General features: G+C 41.4%; 1 protein-coding gene across 2 annotated transcripts in view; it reads right to left on the bottom strand.

The window, feature by feature from the left end:
• The window catches only part of dgkb (diacylglycerol kinase, beta), a 64,550-nt gene that overhangs the window by 7,157 nt on the left and 35,308 nt on the right, over window positions 1–22,085 (bottom strand). For both annotated transcript variants that reach the window (XM_031867531.1, XM_031867530.1), the window contains 3 exons: window positions 15,403–15,467; window positions 2,888–2,978; window positions 1,362–1,557 (listed from right to left, as the gene is read on the bottom strand). In XM_031867531.1, coding sequence (XP_031723391.1) covers window positions 1,362–1,557; window positions 2,888–2,978; window positions 15,403–15,467 — 352 coding nt within the window. The remainder of the gene's footprint in view (window positions 1–1,361; window positions 1,558–2,887; window positions 2,979–15,402; window positions 15,468–22,085) is intronic.

A 22,085-nucleotide genomic window follows, 5' to 3' on the forward strand; every position in this document is an offset into this window, starting at 1 on the left:
GACCGCACACTGGACATCCACTTCATCCCCGAGTAAAAAAACACCTTCTCACCATGAAACCTAAAACTCATCAACTGAGCGGACAGGAGTTAGACATGATGGGAAATAAATGGTTACGTTTGGGCATCAACCCCCGAGGCTAGAGGAAATGCCAGGGGCACCAACGTTACCAGGATAAGTCCTCTGGGGACCATGAAAGCCTGTGATGAATTCCATAGCAAGCTCAAAATGAATCTCTACTCCTTTTGACTAGTATTACCATACTTTCAATACTTGTGTACTGCTAATAGTTGTTTTTTGCATGGTGATATTAGTACCTTTACATACTGGATTGGAATACTTCTTCTACAACGATTCTGGATATTTCTTCCTTTTTATAATATGCCCTTCAAGTGGCTCACACCATTTCAACAGTTATCACAGAGCAGCTGACTCCTTCTGCTTCGTTCATTCATATATTCCCATTGACGGGCTTCCTTTTGACGTAAATGGATTCAGGGGAATGCCTAACACCCCCCACTCAGTCCGCTCCTATTAACTGAGCCTGTCCACTGGAGCCTACACAAACCATTAATACACAAGTGACAGTTCCAAACAGTGACATGATTGTACCTCTTCTTTGCAAACAAAACCTGCTAGCTATGATTCACCTTGTCATCGGTGAAATATTCATGCACTCTGGAAAAGTTTGGTCGAAAGTTTAGGCTTTGATCTGTCTGATAGGAGCAAGGACACAGACTGCCTGATGTGGGCTTCAGGCGAAAGAGCCTCGCTACACTATTTGACGTTCGGCATTATCCAATAACACAAACAAACAATGATCTACAGCAGATGCAGGGCTTTGAAAGTGCGGATTTGCCAATTACCTCCCTGTGTGTTGAACTTTCTGCCTTTTAAACACACATCTTTAAAAAGGTTTTGTGTTTAAAAGAAGGTGAAGAGTTTACAGGCGTACTGGCGGCTTCGTGAGGCCTGACCTTTGAGCTAAATGCTAACGTCAGCATGGCAACGTCATAATGACAACGTTAACTTGGTTTACCATGTAGGTGAGTTTAGCTTTAGCTCAGAAGTCATCAGGGTTTATCCTCTGGGCACCATGAATGTTCAAAAGATTTCATGGCACTCCGTACGGTAGGTATTGAATATAAATAAGTAAAAAGCCAACATTGCCATCCCAAGACCCATGCAGCTAGCGTGGCTAAAAACATAATTCGTAATGGTATTTTCCATTATGTTATATCTCTTTTGGGGTTTTTGGGTTGGCTATATGCTCAAATTGGCTTTTTTTCTGCAGTGACAGCTGGATTAATACCAATGGACAACAGTCATAAATGTATTCACTCTTATGCTGTCAAAGCTACCTTGAACTGCAAACGTGAGCTCCTTGGGGTCGAGCACTGGTGTCCTCTTGTCTTGGCCCTTTTTGCCCCCCTTGCGGTTACCCCTCCTCTTCTTGCTCTCACCCCAAAGGTTGGAGCCGCCGTGCATGCTGGGAATGTTGAGAATGGCAATGCCTTCCAAGGAGATGCTGCTGAGGTCCAACGTAACACCATCACACTTTTAGAAAGGAGAAAGTAGGAGAGGTAAAACACAAAAATCCAAAGTGACTTATTAGGCACGAAGGTTGAAGTCGGATGCCAGCACTTATTCAAATGCTACCTAGTCTTTAAGTAGAAAAGAGACTTGGTTGTTTATGACCAAATTACGAACTCTAGCTGCAGAATTTTTTTGTCATGTCCTACATCCAGCACTCTCAGCCCAGGAGCCACGCCCAAACCAAACAGAGACTTTTCACCAGGTGAGAAAGCGCCTGACATAGACAAAAGCCTGTTCTGTGCATCTTGTGTGAAAGGGCAACTACGAACAAGGTCCGGACCTGATTCGACAGCCACTATCCCGAGTTCCTATTAAAAATACCTTCTGCAGAGTAAAATGTCAGAAAATAAGTTTGTTTAATGCAGTTTGAACCTGAACCTAAATCTGTTTTTCTCTTTAAGCCTGAGCCTAAATATGTATTTCTGACTGAGCCTGAACCTAAATCTGTATTTCTGTCCAAGCCTAAACTTATATCTGTCTTTCTGAACATTTACTTGTTTCTCCGTCTGATTCTGACCCTGCATCTCTGTTCAAGCCCTACTCTCTCTCAGTCTGATTATTCCTCTCTGGCTGAGCCTAAACCTGAATCTGTCTCTTAGGTGATATGCAGACTCAGGATTAGACTGAGTCCTCTCTTTCCATCTCAACCTGAGCCTGCACCTTTATTTGGTGGCTTAACCTGAGTCTTTATGTAATACCACAATTCCTCTTGTCAATTTGATCTGATTAAGCTGACAAAGGCCAGTAATACTCTAAATAGTAGATTTTATACCAGTATGGATCTTCCTACCTCCTCCAGTACTGTGGGTACTTATCAAGCACTAATTAATGATGACCTCGGCACTCTGTGGATAGCTGTGAGAAGGGGGAAGATGAATTGTAGAGACACCGTCTTCATTATCACTCAATATCACACACAGCAGGGTCGTGTAGGGCTAATTACCTGCATGTTGAACTGATGTTCAGTGAGAGGCGGGTGGGGAGGTGCACAGATAGCCTTCACACATCAACACTCTGTCTCGGTGAATTTGAAACTAGTACAAATGTGTGCCATTTAAGGAACAAGGGCTGACCAGAACATGTTTTAACAAACACCATTATTCTTGGCTGAGAACTTATCTGCATCTATGTGCATATGGTTTTTATCAGAATATTATAATGATAATAACAGAATGTGCGATTGCTAGGGATTCGCATAGCAGAGCACATAAAAGCCGTGACTTTAGTTTTTTTTCCGTTTTCCTTTTCTATAGGGCTAAAAGAATACCAGAACATATGTGGTTTGATTTACCTCAACCTCCAGAAAGTCGTGGAGCTTCTTACACGTGGCCGAAAAGGTTTCCGAAGTGCCGAACTCAAAGTACCACAGCTTATTCTTTGTTCTGAAAGAAAACAAGACAACAGGAACTGCAAAGGGATCAAGAATAGAGAGGAAACATAGAGGAGTGTTTTCCCCACATCAAAATCTGAAGCGTGTACAGTCGTAGCATCTCTTCTTCTCTTCTGTCTCCAATCCCTTATAAGCTTAGCTCGTGAAAAACAGTCCACTCTGTAAAGGTGTGTTTGATTCATCGTTGAAGAGAGGATCCTCTGAAACTACACAGGAAATACACCTCCAATGTTTACCGCTGACCAAAATCACACAGTCATTAATCTCCGAAGAATGCATAATGTGGCTCATTAATCACATATTGAAGCATAATGATGAATCTAAAGTCAGTTAAAGGAGGCATCTGAGGGAGCACATGGGGTCGCTAGTGGGTACCCATGCCCAGCATTAGGGCCCAGTGAGGGGTGTAAGAGGGTAATCTAACTGCCCCTGCAATTAACGGAGGACTGGGGTGCTGCTCTCCGGGCTTCCTGCAGCACACACACTCCCACCGCTAAGGCTGATGATCAATGACCTCGCAGGGGTGAGTCACCATCTGTCCGCATGCTGCTATGGTACATTATATTCTCATGACTACACTAATAAAATGTCTTTTTTTTTGTATCGGCGTATTAATTATTTGTTGCACCCGTTGTATTATATTCTTTTTATTTGTTATTAGTTGGGTAATGGCGGTCTGTGTATCCTTGAATTCATGCTAATGGTGAAAGATGTCTTACAGTGCCACAAAAATAGAAAAAAACGTATTATTATTACTCTAATAATCACGAATAAGCACATGCATCAATTTAGCTTTAATAATGAAAGGGAACAAGGTTAAAAAGATTCATAATTGGTCACCTGCACAAGTTCAGGCCATTGGGGGAAGTTATGGATTGCATTTTGAACTTGTTTTTATTCGTCCAATGAACCCTTATCCCGAAAAATATCCCATGGTTTAACAGTCATTGTTAAAAAAATACATACTCTCCGTGCAACAAACTGAGGCACATGGCTAATTAGGCACCTTCCTTATTTTCGACCCACCATTTTCACTCATTTCTGCCTCGTATTCCTCTTCCTGGCGAGCTGTGACCACACTTTAGGGCCCTACTGATGACAGTAACAATCGCCATTTTCCTTTGTCCCCCGGAGACTGTCCGTTCTAATCTTATTCTATTTCTATGACTCTGCATGATCTGCAGGTGAGGCCATGCCAGTGCTATCACTAACAGGCCTGCTGTCAAACCTGGCGAGGTTGCATTAGCATCGGGCTAAGCTAAGCTAGGATTGGAACTTAGCTAACAGGGCACCAACAGAGGCCCCCTAAGTAGAGGAGTAAGTAGAGGAGGGAAGAGATTAAAAACAGAAAATTGAGGAGGGAGAAAGAGCAAAAGCGGTTGTCACGAAAATCACAATGTGCGTCACTAGAAGCAGCATCACAGCGTTGAATCAGCTCCATGCCGTCCCGCGGATCGCAAAAGACTTTTAATCTTTCCAAGAAACAACAGACAACAACACACAATTCATCAAAAAGCTTCAAGGACGGGAAAAAAAAAAAACTACAACAGTGCTGACACGCAGAACTGAACACAGTAAAAAATTGCCTTCTCGTAGATGGAATCAAAGCGCTACAAGAGGAACGTATTAGTATAAGAAGAGTAACAATCACTGAATTATTGATTTCCTCATTAGGACTTTTGTCAGGACCATTTAGCCACTTTATAAATGAGCTTTCATTAGGGTACTTGCAAGGTAGCCCAACTCACAGTTGATTTATAATGTGCAACATGGTCAATAGAAGAGGGATGGGAGCAGAGGGAGGTGGGAAGAGGCAGGAGGGCGACAGGGCCACGCTGAGAGGTTTTCCACAACAACACACCCCTACATCTTCCCCAGCATCATCATCCTCATCCTAATCAGTCTGTAAGCTCACTAGTCAAACCCAAGAGAACACATGAACACAGGACTGGGCAATTTTGCAAACAAACAAATGAAGGTGGCCACTTTGAAAAGCATATTCAAAACGAGTGGTTGGAGAATGAAGCCAGACACGATACAAGGAATGTTCTGGATGCATAGACTCGTTGCTATTGCTGTGTTGGAGCCGAGTTTTACAGCTAAAAAAAGTCAATGTAAATTAATTTGAAAAGGCATGGCTTCTCTTCTAGGCGGCATAAACTGAATTGAAGGCGCATCTGTGCTAGTTGACAGTTTCAAAGAAGTAAAAAATCCAATTATCCCAAATGCAGCTACATTCACTTTATGAATGTGAAGAGAGGAAATGAGAAACTAGAAGAAAGCAACACATAACTGCAGTTTGTGGTGGAGATACACATTTGGCAAGCTGTAGGAATCTCCAATGGAACTGTAGGTTGTCGAGTTGCATTGTGGGTAATGTAGGCGTCCGGCTTTTCCAAGGTGTGGAATGAGAATGATAACATCCCTGGTTCTTCTGCATGAATTTTAAATATTTCTTCATGGAAAAACACTGCAGTCTCCGAGGTGCTACGTCATTCACCTGCTAGACATTTGTTATGATTTTACTTTGAAGGAGTAGTGTGCAGGATTTAGTGGCATCTAGTGGTGAGGTTGCAGATTGCAACCAACTGAATACCCCTTCGTTTACCTCTCCCTTTCAAAGCGTCTCGGAGAACATCTTGGTGGTCACCAGGTAACGTAACGATTAGAAAAGGCCCTCGCAAGGGCCAGTGTTTAGTCTGTAGAAACATTGCGGTGCAACATGGTGGACAACGATTCTTAGTTTGAGGTGATCGTACACGAATGAAAACATAGTTATGAATATTATAATAAATTTCTGCCAATAAATCCTACACACTTCCTGTAAGGAATGACCTCATTCACATTCAAAGCTCTACTAACCCACTGTTCCCCTCCCGACATCTGGGTTTTTCAAAGTACAGCAGAACCAAACGACACTAAAGACACACTGTAGGAACAGATACAGTAAGAGACAACATCTGACCGTCCTGTCGATTCCCACCACTTACCCTAACAAGCGCACCATGGCAACAAATCACCTCATGTCCCTGTTCATTAGGTAATTAGGAGCATCCCATTGGCCGGATCGGATTGTCATTTGTTATCTGCCGACCGATGCTGAACACTGGACTCCTCTGACAGACTGACCGTGAGGAGCGTCTTCTACAGTGGCCAGCGTGTGCATGGATTAATAGGGAGTCCATTTGAGTAAGACGGTACTTTTAAGGTAGATTAGGAGAATTTTACTTTACAGTAAGAGCAATAAATGTGAACATAAAGTGCCCATTTCCATAAACATCTCAGAAGTTCCTTCAATGTGTTCCCTGTGGGAGCGATTTGTGTTTTCAGTAGTAGGTAGGTAGCAGGTTTTCAATCCTCCGAGTAGCCACAATCTGCCTCTGCTGTGATTTTTACCTGCAGTGTATCAATGCAAAGTGTACTGCAATGATAACTTTAGCGGTGTTCATGTAAGATCAGCTGTTGTACTCACAGCTGGCGCACCAAAAGAAAAACAGCGGCTCAGGTTTCCAGCGCTACTGAGGTGGCGTTTATTTGCACAAACAAATCCTGAAAAAAAACTGAAAGAAGAGGACACATACAAACCGTGCGGCCAAGGAAAAAAGGAAAACACAAGCTGCTTTAGAAAAACACCTAACACCGAGAAAAAGAGTCAGGCGAGCAACAGAAAGACAAATGTAGCTCAAACTGACTGAATCGAAACACCCTTGTTCATCAACCCTCCGCTGGTTGGTCAGCTCATATTAAAGGATGTCAGAGGCGATGAGCTTCACTGCAGCGTCGCTGTCCTGAGGCCACAGCACCTTCAGATGCACTCTCTACCGGCCACACTGAACGCCGAGCACAGAGCCATTGATTTTCTTCCCCTCTGACACTTAATCTAACCCACGATGATCTACGACCTTATTTTCACACTAATTTCTTCTTGATCAGAGGTGATAAATATCGCATTGACATAACCAACTCTTTGTGCATTGCATCAATGCACTGTTTTGTTTAACATGACACCGCCTGGAGCGCTCCGACTCCGGCTGGCAGTTTGAGAAATGACCCGAGTTGCATCGTCTTGCCTTCAGAGACGCAGCGAGCGGTTTGAAAAATGTATTTCTGTCTGTTGCACTGCAATGATTCCAAGGTGCTTTTTTTATACTAAAACTACAGATACTGGTATAAAATATCCAACATCTTTACGATCAAATAGAAGTGAACCGATAAGCTTGATGCCTCAGATACGTTTTCTTTGACACATATTTTTGTATTATACAAGTTTTTCTTCAGCAGCCATTTGGTGACAGTGCACATAACGTTATATGGAAAAATTGGCTTTTTTAAACATTATTCCAGTAATGATTCCAGTAATTGATTTTAACACCTGCGTGTTGTTAAGATGGCTGTTGAACAATTAAAAACAAGTGTTGTAATAATATAAAAGCTGAAGTGAAACAGAATCTCATTTGTGATACTGTCTGGGAACTGTTAAGACACCTGAAATGAACTTAACAAAGCCTCGCTGTTAATTAATGATTTCATATTGTTTACCAGGCTTGGGGTGTTTATCGGAGTTCTGACACCTCCAGCAACACATCTACAGGGGAAACTTACTTCTATCCTATTTTGTTTCTACAGTGAGAGTGCAACCGAATCAGGTATCATTCCCCGTTAGCTTTCATTAAACCCGGTATTTGTCAATCATTGACATTCATCCATCTTTGCTCTACGTTGGAGCAGCATGCAGCATGCAGCATGATGAGTGCTAAGGGAAATGCTTTAACAGTTTACCATACGTGTACTCCAGCTGAAATGACAAATGCCATCGCTGCTTGGTGTCAACAATTGGGTCAAACATGATTTTCATGTTTATATGTCTTTTTGAGAGGTGTTTTGTAAATGCATCAGAGAAACCTCTTGTAGACAAACTTGCAAGGCTATTACATTACATTACAGTCATTTAGCAGACACTTTCATCCAAAGCGACATACAATTCAGATTCTATCACATTCATACACCGTAGGCACAGCTACGGGAGCAATTCTGGTGTTAAGTGTCTTGCTCAAGGAGACATCGACATGCGACTAGCGGAGCCGGGGATTGAACCGCCGACCCTCTGATTGAAGGATCCTCTGATTAAAGGACGGCTCTCCACTTAGCCACAGTCGCTGAATGATTATAAACCAAAGACCAGTGGTTTTAGCCGCATTGAAGGGTATGAATCTCAACATTTAGCATCTTCCATTCTTGACATTTGAAGTTAAATGTGATACACCTGACTAGCCAATTAGCTATTTAGCTCACAAACTGATGTTAGCAGTGCACTTTTTGTTTGGTAGCTCGTTCAGCAAGCCAAGGTGCAGTGAAGTGGTAGAAATGCTGACACATTTATTCAATTAGCTTTCGGTCATTACAATGTGATCGAACACAGCAAGTTTTTTCTGCCTCTCAGGTAACATACGTGCAAGGTGGCCAACTATGGGTCTCACAATTTAAGCCAATGTGGAATTACCATAAACCTGCATTCTCTCTAATGTCCACCAGGGGGCGACTCCTCTGGTTGTATAGAAGTCTATGAGAAAATGACTCTACTTCTCTCTTGATTTATTACCTCAGTAAACATTGTAAACATGAGTTTATGGTCTCTATCTCTAGTTTCAAGTCTTCTTCAATACAGCATGATGTTCATTTGGTAACTTATGGTCCATTTAGAGTCAAACAGACCATAAAGCAGGGGATGCTTTAGGGCGGGGCTACCTTGATGATTGATTTGATGACAGGTCGTTGTCACGGCGTTGTCTGGTCTGGGAGTTGTCCATGTTTTAAATAATGTATTATAATGGTAACATTTTAGTTAGCCAAGAATGTCTTTTTCAGCATCCGTTTGTACTCAGCTCCATGCTGCCGTTTCACTTCTGGTTGCAGAAAAAACCCCAAGAAGGTGACGGCCAAGATGCCAAACTCGAGGCCTCAAGACAGTCCACAAACAAAATAGTTGACTTCGCGGTTAATACAGCCACTTCTTAGTCTATTACCCTTGCAAATATTTTCTTATAATAACTAATTTGATTGGCAAACACGACTTTCAACCAGGAGACCGGTGTTTGTGTCCCAAACTTATATGAGTGATGTTTGTGATGTGTTTTTTCGTATTTTACAATATGTTACGTAGTTCTTTCCTAAACTTCAACAAGTGCTTTTGTTTGACTTCACAACGTTAACCGGTGTTTAAGAGTTGGAATGATATTCAGTGAATCGTGAGGGCCGTTTAAATGTATATTTTTAAATCTATTAAAATATCTATTTTCTTCAGTTCATCATTATAAGGGTAAACCTGTAAATTAATTATTTTTTTCATATTGCTCAGCTACTCTATGTATATATGTAGTATGCAGAGTCTTCACTTGAGTTTATGTGGTGTGTGTGTGTGTGTGTGTGTGTTCCCACTGAGCTGGGGACAGGGCCACAGGTGAGATCCCTCTAAATTACACACAAGTGTTCATTAATTATAGATGACACTTTGGCCACATAAACGATTTCATCCTCAAATGAGGTCCAAGGGCGGCCGCTACTGAGGTCCACCATGCATGAGTGTGTGTGTGTGTGTGTGTATGTGTGTGTGTTGCCTAAACGAGTGTGTGCATATGTGTAATTTAGAGTGCCGTCACCTGTGGCCCCGTTCCCAGCTCAGCAGGAAACACGCACACATGTTCGTGCCTACACGCACACGCACATTAGCATTAGGTGTGTGGATGTCTGCGTGTGTTGGTGATTCCGGCGGCCCCCATCCAGCACATCGCAGGGCTTTGATGAACATACTCATTATGCTAAAGAGTGCTCCATGCCTGGGCTTCCCTGTGCCTTCAGGAAAGGTTAACTCAGGATGGTTACACAGCACAGCGAGAGCCTGTGGGCGCACGGGGGCAGAGCGGCTCTGGAGGAGCGCCGTGACGGTGTTAGATGTCTCGGGACCAAAAATAGATCCGGGTATGCAGAGCAAATATCATGGGAACATCAAGGCGCCGTGATTGATGCCGCGGAATAAACAAACATCGCAGGTGGAGTAACAGCGGCTTTCACGCTGCAGCCGAAACGTCCCAAATCAGAGGTTTCCCCTCAAAGATCTCACGTGAATTAGTGTCATCTCGACGTAATTTGTACAGTGGCACAGGAGACAGTCAAGATTTGAATGTTAGTTATTACAAATGATCAACCTATGATTGATAGGACATTAAATGTAGCCACAATATTCATTCACAGAGGATACAATTGGGTTTATAACTTTTAAATGAAGACATGGTTATTAATATCATAAAATGTTCATGTTTCCTCCATATTTAACAAGCTATACATTTCAAAACTTGTTTTTAGATCCGTGTCTAAAGATACTGACATTTTCACTTACATCAGCGACAGACATTTTGAATAATAGAGCCATTGTTAGGCAGGTCGCTATCAAACGATGCAGGATTACATGAGGTTGATATGAGCACTCGGCGACTAAATGTGGTTCAAGTCGCACAATGCCTCAAAGAGTAATGGCATTTCATATCAAGTACATCAACCTTACCAGAATCTTTAACAAAAACACAGAAAACTGTATAATTTTCAACCTGCAGGACCCGCGGTTGTGGGTCAAACAGCGCAATCACTACTGGGGAGTCAAGGGAGCACCGTGTTAAATTTAGTGTAATATGAACACGCAACACGTTCAATGGTAACAAACGAAAACCCTGCTAACAGCAAGACCAGGAGCCAAGAAATCAGCCCTCTCCAAACGGTCACATGCTCCGATGGCCAACGCCCCAAACAGGCACTGCACTGGTCCTAAATAACAAACACACCTACACTTTAGTGTCACTATATTGGATATGAGTTACAGTGTCGAGTAAATATAACCAATCCCTAAAACCTATAGGTGTGCAGAAATTGGAATTGTCATCCGACTTACAGAATGTTAAAACTGAGAATTGGTCAATGCAGTAACTGAACATCAGAGGGCAAATAAAAGATGGAAGTTTATAATAATTTAATGAAACTGTACAACAGCAGAAAGTTCTTCTAAACCTTCTCTCTCTCTCTCTGCCTCCACCCTTCTTCCCTTGTTCCTCTGACTTTCTGTCTCTTTCCCCTCAGAGCCAGAGATTAGTGTGTAATTACATGAGAGATCAGCAAAAAAAAAAAAAAAACGGGGTGAAAAAGGGGAGTAGTATATTTTAACAAGGCGGTGGAGGAGGAGTGGCGACGGGGGAGGAGGTGGCGCAGCCCTCGTCACGGGCCGACTGATTGTCTGCCTTTAATCCTCAACCTCATTATCACCTCCAGGTCCGGCAGTGGCAGTAAATGAATCTATCTGCCGAGTGTCAAATCTTCACACCTTCGCCCTGGTAATCACCCCAAGGTGCAAATACAGAAGATGGATAGAACGAGAGAGATGAAGAGGGGGTGGGGTGTATGACCCCTGCATTTCATCAACAAAATCTCCTCATTTCATAATTAACAAAAGCTACATGATGTTGTTTGGCTGGTGATTAAAGCTCATTAAATATTCAGTTTTTTTAGGGACAAACTGGTGACAAAATGTATAGATTTGGTACATATGGGAAGTGAAGAGCCGTTACTGCTGTCTGATATTAAAAAAACAATAATTCAAAATGTGACATTTTGCTTTTTCCATGTTCTGAAACTTTACATGTTTATAAAGCTATTTATTTAGACTTTGAACTCTGTTCAGGAGCAAACACAAGGCTTCAAAAAGCTACAGGACAGCACTCAAAATAAACATTTTGAATCCATGAAAAATATGCTCAGATGCTGTTTATTCAATACATTATTGTATTTTTCTGTCGACAGTGCTTTGGTGGTTTTTTTAAAAGCATTTTAAGAAAGAGATCTTCTATTTTCTAGTATTCTCTACATATGGACAGGGGACATTAGAATAATTATATGTTGCAGAGATTGTCAGGCGGCTCTCTAAAGGGCTGGAAAGAGTGTGAAATACTTTGATTAAATACTTAAAATCGAAACTTAGATTATTCCTCCTGAAATTAATTAAATGTAAGAATCACAAAATAAAATACATAATTATTTCAATGAAAAAATATAAAATAAAAATAAAACCAGTTTGTGCTTGTGAAAAAAATTGCTCTTTCCCTTCCCACCGTTACCTTCGAAAGAAAATCCCCTGTAACCAGTTTGTCTTTAAAACATTGAAAAATTAGATATTTTAATTTTACGTTACATAATGTATGATAACATGAACCTGGTATTGAAGCAATCAGTTAAGTTCCCCATGTGTAAAAGGAGCAGGGGAGGTTGAGTAACGGTTAAAAAGCTGTGAAGTATAACTTGGTCTGATGTGAAGACTCTGCAACTGTTCTGTGTTTTCTTTGTGAAACGATGATCAAAATACAAGATAATCCCGCAATTTCATAACTAAATATATTTAAATTTTCACTTGGATCTAATTGAAAACTGGTTTTTCATCATTTTGCGCTATGTTGTTGATTTAATTTCCATGTGCTGCAAGTCTGTCTGACGTTGTGGATTTGCTAAGTGGTATTATTATTATTATTATTATCCGCATCACTGTTGTTTTAATTATTATTTTAAGTCTCTATGTACAGGCCTTTTATGGAAAAGACTGAATATTAGTGTTACTTATTTGTGGACAGAAAGCTTCCAGTAGGTCTATGTACAGTAGAAGTGAGTTTCATTGTGCTTAAAGGTTGACAAAAACTCATCAAAATCATTATTCCTTTCATTCATTGTTGGCAAAAACACACTTATTGCAGATACAAGTGAAGTAAAAGCTTCCCCCCAGAGACACGCTCCCTCTATTGTCACTGAAGTTGCTGAGATTGAGCTTGGAGCTGCAGCACAATGACTCCGTGATGAGTCGCAGTACGCTTCCAATGGACACGAGCCCTTTGGACAAATCCAACAAAATCTATGCTACCTTGAAAAACTATAATCATGCATTATTGAATTGGCAAAGGATAGTGTGTAATAGAGAGATCCTAAACCCATTCCCCCTCCTGAATTATTAATTGAATTCAAATAACAGACGGAATCATTTTCTTAAAATATCTAAATCATTTTTCACAAAAAGGCTTAAAACAGAGTGTGAAACAACAGGGATGCAGTGGCTGTGTGTGGATCTGGACAGCGGCTGACTGAGAGTGGGACAGACGATACTGAAGCAGGAAAAATGGTTACTGACAATAACATGGCGATGACTACCCAGCACCCCCTTTGTTTAATCAGAAAATCTAGAGTCGGTATCTTTACAGTAGGCCCCTCCCTCGAAACCATCGGTAACCATTATACGACTGAAACCCCATCCACTTCCCTCTTGGACCATTTCGCCGGCATATCCGCATGATCGAGCAACAAGCAGCAGAGGGATGGTTGGCTAAATGTTGTACTAAGACCAGGCTAAAATATGATAATGAGTACAAATGGGATTATTAGGAGGCTGTGTGTCATCAGTCTGACTGATCCATGATGTCAAACTAGCCAAGCAAATTCAATTAGGCCTGCAATTACTCCCTGGCGCTAGTGGAGACGTATGGGAGACGTTAAATATTGATGGAAACATAGATGCCACATTTGTTCATCTCCAAAGGTGAACGCATCTCCTCGAGGTAATCACAAATGCTAAATATGAAGCCGGTCCATTCGTCACGCTGAGCTGCGGAGAGGATTGATGAAGTGGGGCAGCAGACGGTTGGTTTGTTTGGACTGAGAGAGCATCTTCTTTTACCTTTTTTAAAAATGGAGACTTGTGTCCATCACGGGCTTTAGTTTAAAAATAAAAAGGAAACATTAATGTCAATAAGCCTCAGGACATTTACCTCCACGCAAAGAGAAGTGGTGTTTGTATGGACTAAAACCAGCATCAGACATAAAGGAAGATGATTTTAGATTCTGAAGAGGCGTCCTCTGGTCTCCTGAAAATGTTTTAAATGTCTCAACAAAAATGAGAAATGACTGGAATGTTCCCCTTCAACTTAAAAGCTGCATGTTTTATCACAAGCGCTGAAAATACTTTTGCCCTTGGGGAACTCTATTTGTTAGTTTTAAAATTCCTTACAAGCATAATTGTTACCAATAAAATATCTCGTGAAGACTCCCAAAATCTGTATTCTATGTTTTATGATGTACATTTTTTTTCAAAATCTTTTTTACGAGTACAGATCACAGACCGTATATAAGAAGTGGACGTAGTCATCGAGACGTCACTCCATATTCGGACGGTGGAGGAGTGACATAGAGACGCCGTATACGGCTCTGGTAGAATAGCGACCTGTATATCATAAGGTAGCCCCGCCCTAAAGCATACCCTGCTTTATGGTCCATTTTATTCTTAATGTGACAATAAGTTACTAAATGAACATCATGCTGTATTGAAGAAGACATGAAACTAGAGATTGAGACCATAAACTCATGTTTACAATGTTTACTGAGGTAATAAATCAAGAGAGAAGTAGAGTCATTTTCTCATAGACTTCTATACAATCAGAGGAGTCGCCCCCTGCTGGACATTAGAGAGAATGCAGGTTTAAGGCACTTTTGCATTGGCTTCACTTTTTTCAGACCCAGAGGTTGCTGCCTGGTACAGATAGGACATCATTTGTCATCACTGGAACAGCCAATTAAAACCAACTTACAGTTTCACAGGTTGGTTAATATTGTAGGTCGAGAGTTTGTCCAATTTCTGTAATTGCGCTCTTATTTTGATGAACCATTTCCGAGTCAGCAGGGATGCTTTAACCTCGAGTTTGAGTTTGAGTTTTGAGTTTCAGAGACTTTGTTGTTGCCTTTTAAAGAATAAAAATAACAAATGAATAAGTAGGCCTATGCTGCAACAGCATTTTAATGTTAAATACTTAAATTCTACTTTAAATTCACAGGAAAAAATACAAAATCATTTGCATGTCTGGAGTGGTTTCTGAATCTCAGGTTTCTTTTCAGTCATTCATTCGTGTTTTTGCCCTGCTTGAGTATTTCTTTCTTAATACTCTCTATTTCTCACTAACTGAAGGCCCTTTGAACACAAAGTGTCATTGGCACCACTGCACTCTAAAACCCAGCACTTCCAATGGCTTGTGCCGCACAACGACCGCCGTCTGATGTTGTCCGGATGGAAGCAGTACTCTAAGAATTATATGGCTTATACACGCTGTACAATGCGAGAGACATGTTTAGATAAAGAAATGGGGGAAAAAGGTGTTCAAATTTGTCATAAACCGGCAGAAAGACAGAAGACTAGTGACCCCCGGAGGAAACCGGAGTGAGCAATGAAAAACGTGAGTTTCCTGGGAAAATCCGGAGGGTAAGTGTGACTTCTTTTGCACCGATCATTGGAAACCTCTGGGCTACACACATTACCTTTTCTATACTGACAAAAAAAAAAGCAAACGTACCTGCTGTTGAACTTCTCAGGATGCTTCTCCCTCATAACATGGAAACGATGTGCAATGGAGGCGTCCTGAAACACAGAAACACATCGCTTCAGTCCAGGTGCTGCGAACCGCGTTTGTTGCAAGTGATTCTCACCTCCTCAAACTTTAAACATGCAGGTTGGGCCTCCTTGCCGTAATTACTCAAATTACTAACATGTAAAGCTACTCAACAGAAGCATCACTATTTTGCCTTTACATTCAAAGCAACGTCTTCCTCATTAACTAACTGTCCCAACCTCTCAGACAGTGCAGCTACACCTTGCGTGTCCCTTGTGTATATTTCTATAAGATGAAAGAAGATGTGTGCAGGAGGTGGCAGCGGGGTTGAACCTGGGATGGAGAGGTATTGACAGAAAGCCTGATGAACAGCACGCCGTCGCCACACAGGCTAATTAATTAAACACACATTGTGAGTAATCACAGCTCCCAGCCAACCTACAGGGCGCTGCCGACACCACGGCAACCAAGTTGTTTTCTCTCCCCCTTCCTCCGCCTCTCCCCTTCTCTCTCTCTCTCATATGTATATATGTCACTCTCGACCTTCCTCTCACCCTCCTTTCTGACTCCCCCGTCTCACCCTCGCTGTGCCCTGTGGCATAAAGGGCAGCCTCATTGCAGCAGTTCTTGGTGTTACAGTGATACAGTTCATGTTACATATGTTAGTGTGGTGTGACTGACGGAGACACTCCACCACGAACACCATCTCCATCTGGCGAGGCTGTTATCTGCTATTTAAGCCAGAAAAGACTGTTTTTTGTATTGTTGAAAAGTCTCAAGCCTAACCACACCCAACAGTGATGTCACGCTGTCCTGGAGTACACCTGCACATCACAGCAGTAGGGTCACAAGTTCAACCACTGGAGCTCAGCAAGGACGAGATTCCGTGGAGGCGTTAAGTTACTCTTTAAGACAAGTTAGCAGGAGTATAGATTATACCAAACAACCCAGTTTCAACGTTCACATGGGCACCTGAGTGTACAATTGCCAACCTATCCTTTAGTAATCTTTCATGGGTTGTGAAAAAAAAAAAAATCACCTAATTTCAGAAGCTAAGTAATCAATTAAAGGTCCAATGTGAAGGATTTAGTGGCATCTAGTGGTGAGGTTGCAGATTGCAATCAAGTAAATTCCCCTCCGCTTCTTCCTCCCTGTCCAAGCATGTAGAACTACGAGGCCTTCAGGCTTCAGGTGACGTAAAACCGTGAGGTTCTCTCTCTAGAGCTAGTGTTTGGTTTACATGGCGGTGCAACATGGCCGACACCGTGAAGATGACCCGCTCCTTATGTGGATATGAAGGGCTCATTCTAAGCTAACGGAAACACAACAATTCTTAGTTTCAAGGCATTACATGCTAATGAAAACATGGTTATGAACACCAGGAGTTAATGCAAGCCTGTCTCCTGCAAATTTATGTTCAGCTAAACTGCACTTTCAATCACGGTTCGAGGGAAATATTTTTTCTTCCTGTAGCAGTGTCAAGCAACTTGAAACACGTGGTGAACGACGTAAATTGAAATAAAACGGAACAAAAAATGCTCCAAAACTACTGAGTATAAAACATCATGGTTTGGTTTAAAATCACTACGACAGTGGAACAAAATGAAACACAACAAAAGTACTTGGTTCCCACGTACTTGGTTCCCTCCAGTCTCCTGGAGGGAAATCCTTAGTTTTCTGACCCATCCCTTGACCCTGACCTCCTCCTCCTCCTCCTCCTCCTCCTCCTCCCAAACTTATTCATGATTTGTCAAAAGAAAACGGAATCCACGACAAAATATGTTTCTCTCTAAACATAATTCACAATGCAGTCTTGTTGTATGGGAACGTCAGGAGACAGAGCTGGTTCATTTTGAGACGTGTTAGTTGAGCACCATAATTATCAAGTGTCAATAATATATTATTTGAGATTTTAAGGAAGTTTAACTAAATAAATAATGTTGCTTTAATGAAATGTACTTCTTTTTAACAGAGTGAAAGGGGAAAGATACGAGATTAGGAGCATTTGGAGCCTCTCAATGGCTCTCAGCGAGGCAACGGCGAATCGGCGGCTCGCAGCTAGCGGTGCTAACAACTGCAACAGTGCTGACAGAGCTATGAGCGTATGAGAGCAGTGCAAAGCGGCCGCCATGAGCTAACTAGTGGGGCACGGTGCACGAACACGTACTAAAAGCACACGCAGCCGGTCCGGCTGGTCAACAAAGAACGGAGACACAAACAACACACACAGAGGGAGAGATATTACTCCACTTTACCTTTACATAGAATAGTGGTTTGCTGCTATATTGATGCTCTGAATGTTAAATACAGCTCCTTTTAATTCATATCTTTAAATGAAACACCTTGTTCTTCATATCAGTTATGTTAATAAGTATGCAGAGGACCTCGCCAACAGATTGTAAAGTCTGAGGTAATGAACTACAGAGAGACGCTGAAATTTCCTTTAATTTGCACTTCTAAGTCAGTTTCAGCAGGAAAACGCTGGCAAGGCCTTCGTGGAGAAAAGATATAACTCTGACAAACTTCTCAGGAAGGAGTGAGAGAAAGTTGCTGTAAACTTTTTGGGCTTGTTCCTATCCTCTTCCTCTTCCTCCTCCACCTCCTCCCCTCTACTGAAGCAATCTGTTTTGACCCGCTCCATTTTGAGTGGCACCACACTACAGGGAGGACCCCCTGCTAGCTCTCTGTACAGAAATTTAGGAGAAGCCAAAAGAGGAAAAAAAATAAAATCAATGGAGCTTCTCTTGATGTCTCTTCAAGACGCTGTAAGCTGAAGACCAAAAGAATTCTCCAAGATCCCCGCAGACTCACCTCACGCTTCCAACGCGAGCCAGAAATGCGAGATGATGGATGTATCTGAGAGACGGTAACTTGATTTTCTTACAAACAGGACAATAGCTGCAAACAAGAGAGCAAAAGCGAGGAGAGGTTGTCTCCCCTTTGGTTTGGGCTCTATTATCTGAGATCTGTACAAGTGGAGCCGCGGCGTTTGCAACAGTAAACAGCGATTTCAAGCAGCCGGCAGTGGATGAAGGCCTTTGTCGTTCTCTGTCGATGCAGCGTTTGTGTGCTTGAAGTGGTGAAACTTCTAAAATGAACCGGCTCAACGTCACATGATGCTCAAATCAACATCACAAAGAATAAATATATATATATCGGAATATTTTTTTTCAATATGGATATATATCAGAACATGGCAGATATGCAAAATGACTTATACAATTATATTAACTAAAGATAATAAAAACAAAACTTAACTTATTTAATTAATTTATGGAAATAGAAGCACCAGGAAAAAAGCCAAAAATAAATACATTTTGTTATAAATAAATATGGAATTTTATAACAATAATAGTTTTTTTCCTTTCACCCATTTTCTTTATTTTGAGACTTTCACCACTTTTGGTGGAATTGTTTGACGACAAACAACCAATCTTGCTTTTTTCTCTCCGTTTTAACTTCTCACCCTGCTGCAGAGATGTAGAAGTGCACTCCAGGTGTACACCGTGACATCATAAGGTACATGTTCTCCTCACTAAATGTTTACCGACCTTTGTCTAAATCAGGCCAGTTTGTAGAATCTGAACTGGAAAAAAAACTCCACTGAGGAAATTTTGCCGCTTTTGGCTTCATTAGTTAGTAATCTGGTCCTTGTAGCCATTCTGGAGCTTTTGATCAAATCACACATGTTCAGATTATCACTTTTTCTGAGCGCTGTCACCACTTTCTCGACTTTTCATGTCGGCATAAAAGATCAAGTTCAAGAATTCCCTCTTAAGAATCTGCTGGTGAAGATCATGTGATATAACAGAGCTCCAGAACAGCAAGGTTGAGAATGAACTTTGAATCTTTTAAGTCAACATGGACGAAAATGCCTTTAAGATATATATATATATACACACACACACAATATATCTATTGTTGGGGTTCAAAGTATCCTTGAGGCGTGTTAATGCATTTCATTCCTCGTTAAAACATTTAAAAAGCTATTTATTATTTAATATTTTGAATTGTTTACTTCCATTTTTAAATACATATAATCACTTTTCAGAGACATGAGCAAAATTACAATTTATTCATATTAAAGACATTAAAAACTTCAAAAAACATCTGCCGCCTCTTTGAAAACGGGGACGAGTCGGTCGCAGCATCAACACATGTCGGACACTCTCCCGTCCTCCTGACCCCCTCGCGGCAGCGAGACGTCGTCTGCTCACTCTCTCTCTCCCACTAGCTGCCCTCAAATAATTACCAATGTAAAAATCTGGCACCCAAATTAATACAGGACATGTGTAATGTCCTCTCATAGCTCAAAGTTTAGTCCAATTATGAGTGGGCCCCAGCGGTTTGATGTGCCTTTCACTACGGGCGAGAGTAATGGCTTTGACAGGAGCGCCAGGGTCGTTAGGGCGACTGACTGCATTATGGTAGTGGAGCGCGCTCGGTGATTAGTTCTGTCTCTCACCCCTGGCCCTGATTGAGATCATTACACTTCAAGTCACTTCCACATCCTCCCAAAGGGATGGCGACCATTAATTCTCAAACCAACTGGGCTGTGGCAGAAGGTTAGGTTGGAAGAATTTACCCCTCCCAAAAAAAGGGATGGTTTGGAAGAATCACCTGAGTTCTTGGATTGAAATGACTTGAAATGAAATGAGTTTCCGTTTGCTCGTGATTAGAGAGGAATGAGAGCAATCAGACAAATAGAAATGTAGAAGTTCTCTTTCAATGACTTCAGATTCAAGCGCACGTCGGCGGCGACACTCTTGCTGATCTCTTGGATTCGACGGCGTCATTACAGAAACAATCTACTCTCCATCTGCATAATCTCTGAGGTAATTACTAGCTTGACTTGTCGCGTAATCTTTATTGTAATTTTTTTTTTCACATTTTCGTTCCAACGGAAAGCTAAAAAAAAAAAAACATTTGATGGAAAAAAATGTGTCATGAAAATATTATATCACACTCAAATCCCATAGAGAGCTCAAAGTCTCCTTAATCCCCCACGAACAACTTCATTTGTCATCATCACGCCTGCTGGGTGCTAATCCCGCTAACAGAGCAGAGACAATAGGGCTTATAATGACTTCATGAACCAGCCGGGCCAAAGCTGCTTTCTACGGTTCAGCAAGAAGGAATCAACCGCTTCCATTAAAGCAGGAAAACTTACTGCTGTCTCCAGGGTGTTGGAGCTTTAGTTAACTGCATGCATTTTAAAAAGTGGCATTAAAAGCCACAACATTTGGGGGGAACGTTTGCCTCCTAGGACAATAGTTAAGTAACATCAACGCATCCTTACTTTTCCAAAAGACTCCACTGGAAGTGTTTTCTATCAATTTTTACCAGCGTGTTACTCCTCTTCTTCCTCAAACTATACGACTTTCATATCCCTCTATATCTTCATTTACAAGCTTGACTGATGGGTTTCTGCTTGTCTCCAGGTCCAGATACATTTTTGAGGTCAGCTACGTGTTCGAGCTCCAAAGCGTCGTCATGACCCGGTACACATGACCACTAATCCCCTGACACATGAAGAGGTTTGTCTGGTTGTACTAAGACATTATGAAGCTTCTCTAAATGCAGCAACTCATTCAGCCAAATCCAGTGGTGGAAAAAGTATCCAGATCCTTTGTGTGTACCAATACCACACTATGAAAATACTCCACGGCAAGTAAAAATCCTGCATTCTATGCCACTTTATAGGCTTTTCTCCACTACATTTGTCCGACTGCTTTAGTTACTTTATAGATTACAGTTTTACGTCCCCTTCCTGTTCCGTGAGGACCAATTATTTCTAAAAAGTGAACTTGTTTTCAGCTTTGTGACGATGCATTTTCTAGCTAAAAAAGTAATTTATTTAGCTTAAGAAGTAAGACAATTTGCACATGCAGGAACACTTCACCTTGGGTTTATCACCAATACTCAACATCAAAACATCTGGAGATACGTGGGTTCCACTGGACAGGAAGGGGAAATAAAAGACTATAAAAACTATATAAAGAAGTAACTGAAGTTGTCATAACACGTGCAATATTTACCTCTGAGATGTACTGGAGTAGAAATGTGAAGTAACCTCAAGGAAAGTACAAGTAACTCACATTTGTACTTAAATACTATAGTTCAATAGTAGTTGATTAAAGGTACTTATATCAAAATTTACAAACAGAAAGCTGTATATATTAGACCTTATATAATCCAGACGTTATCATTTTCTGAGAAAGGATTTCTATTCTTTAGTTGCAGGTCTTTCTAAGGCTGGAGATATCCTTTATTTTTAAAGCTGGAGTGACTTTTTAATATAAATGAACATCTCTTACACTCAAGCTGTTGCCAAACGATGTCACATGACGCTGATTCAGCCCATGGCCACTAGGGAAGGGTCTCTGTATTTCGCGGTATACCAGAGTTGTGGTGTTTGTTAACGCGTCCAGTAAAGCCTCAGTAATTTCTTCCGCCACACGGAAAATCTGTTGACGTGGAACTTTGACGAGGAAACGTTTTGGATTTTTTTATACTGATAGTGTGACGCTACTTTGGCCATGCGGACACTCACAACCTCAAGCACGAATCACACTAAAACTTTATTGAATTTTTGAGGACGTACACAACCGATGCTCTAAACAGACACAAGGTACATGAGGCAGCCA

This window comes from Anarrhichthys ocellatus, unplaced genomic scaffold, assembly GCF_004355925.1.
Source record: "Anarrhichthys ocellatus isolate YVR2014 unplaced genomic scaffold, GSC_Weel_1.0 scaffold39, whole genome shotgun sequence".
In the NCBI taxonomy this organism is placed as follows: domain Eukaryota; kingdom Metazoa; phylum Chordata; class Actinopteri; order Perciformes; family Anarhichadidae; genus Anarrhichthys; species Anarrhichthys ocellatus.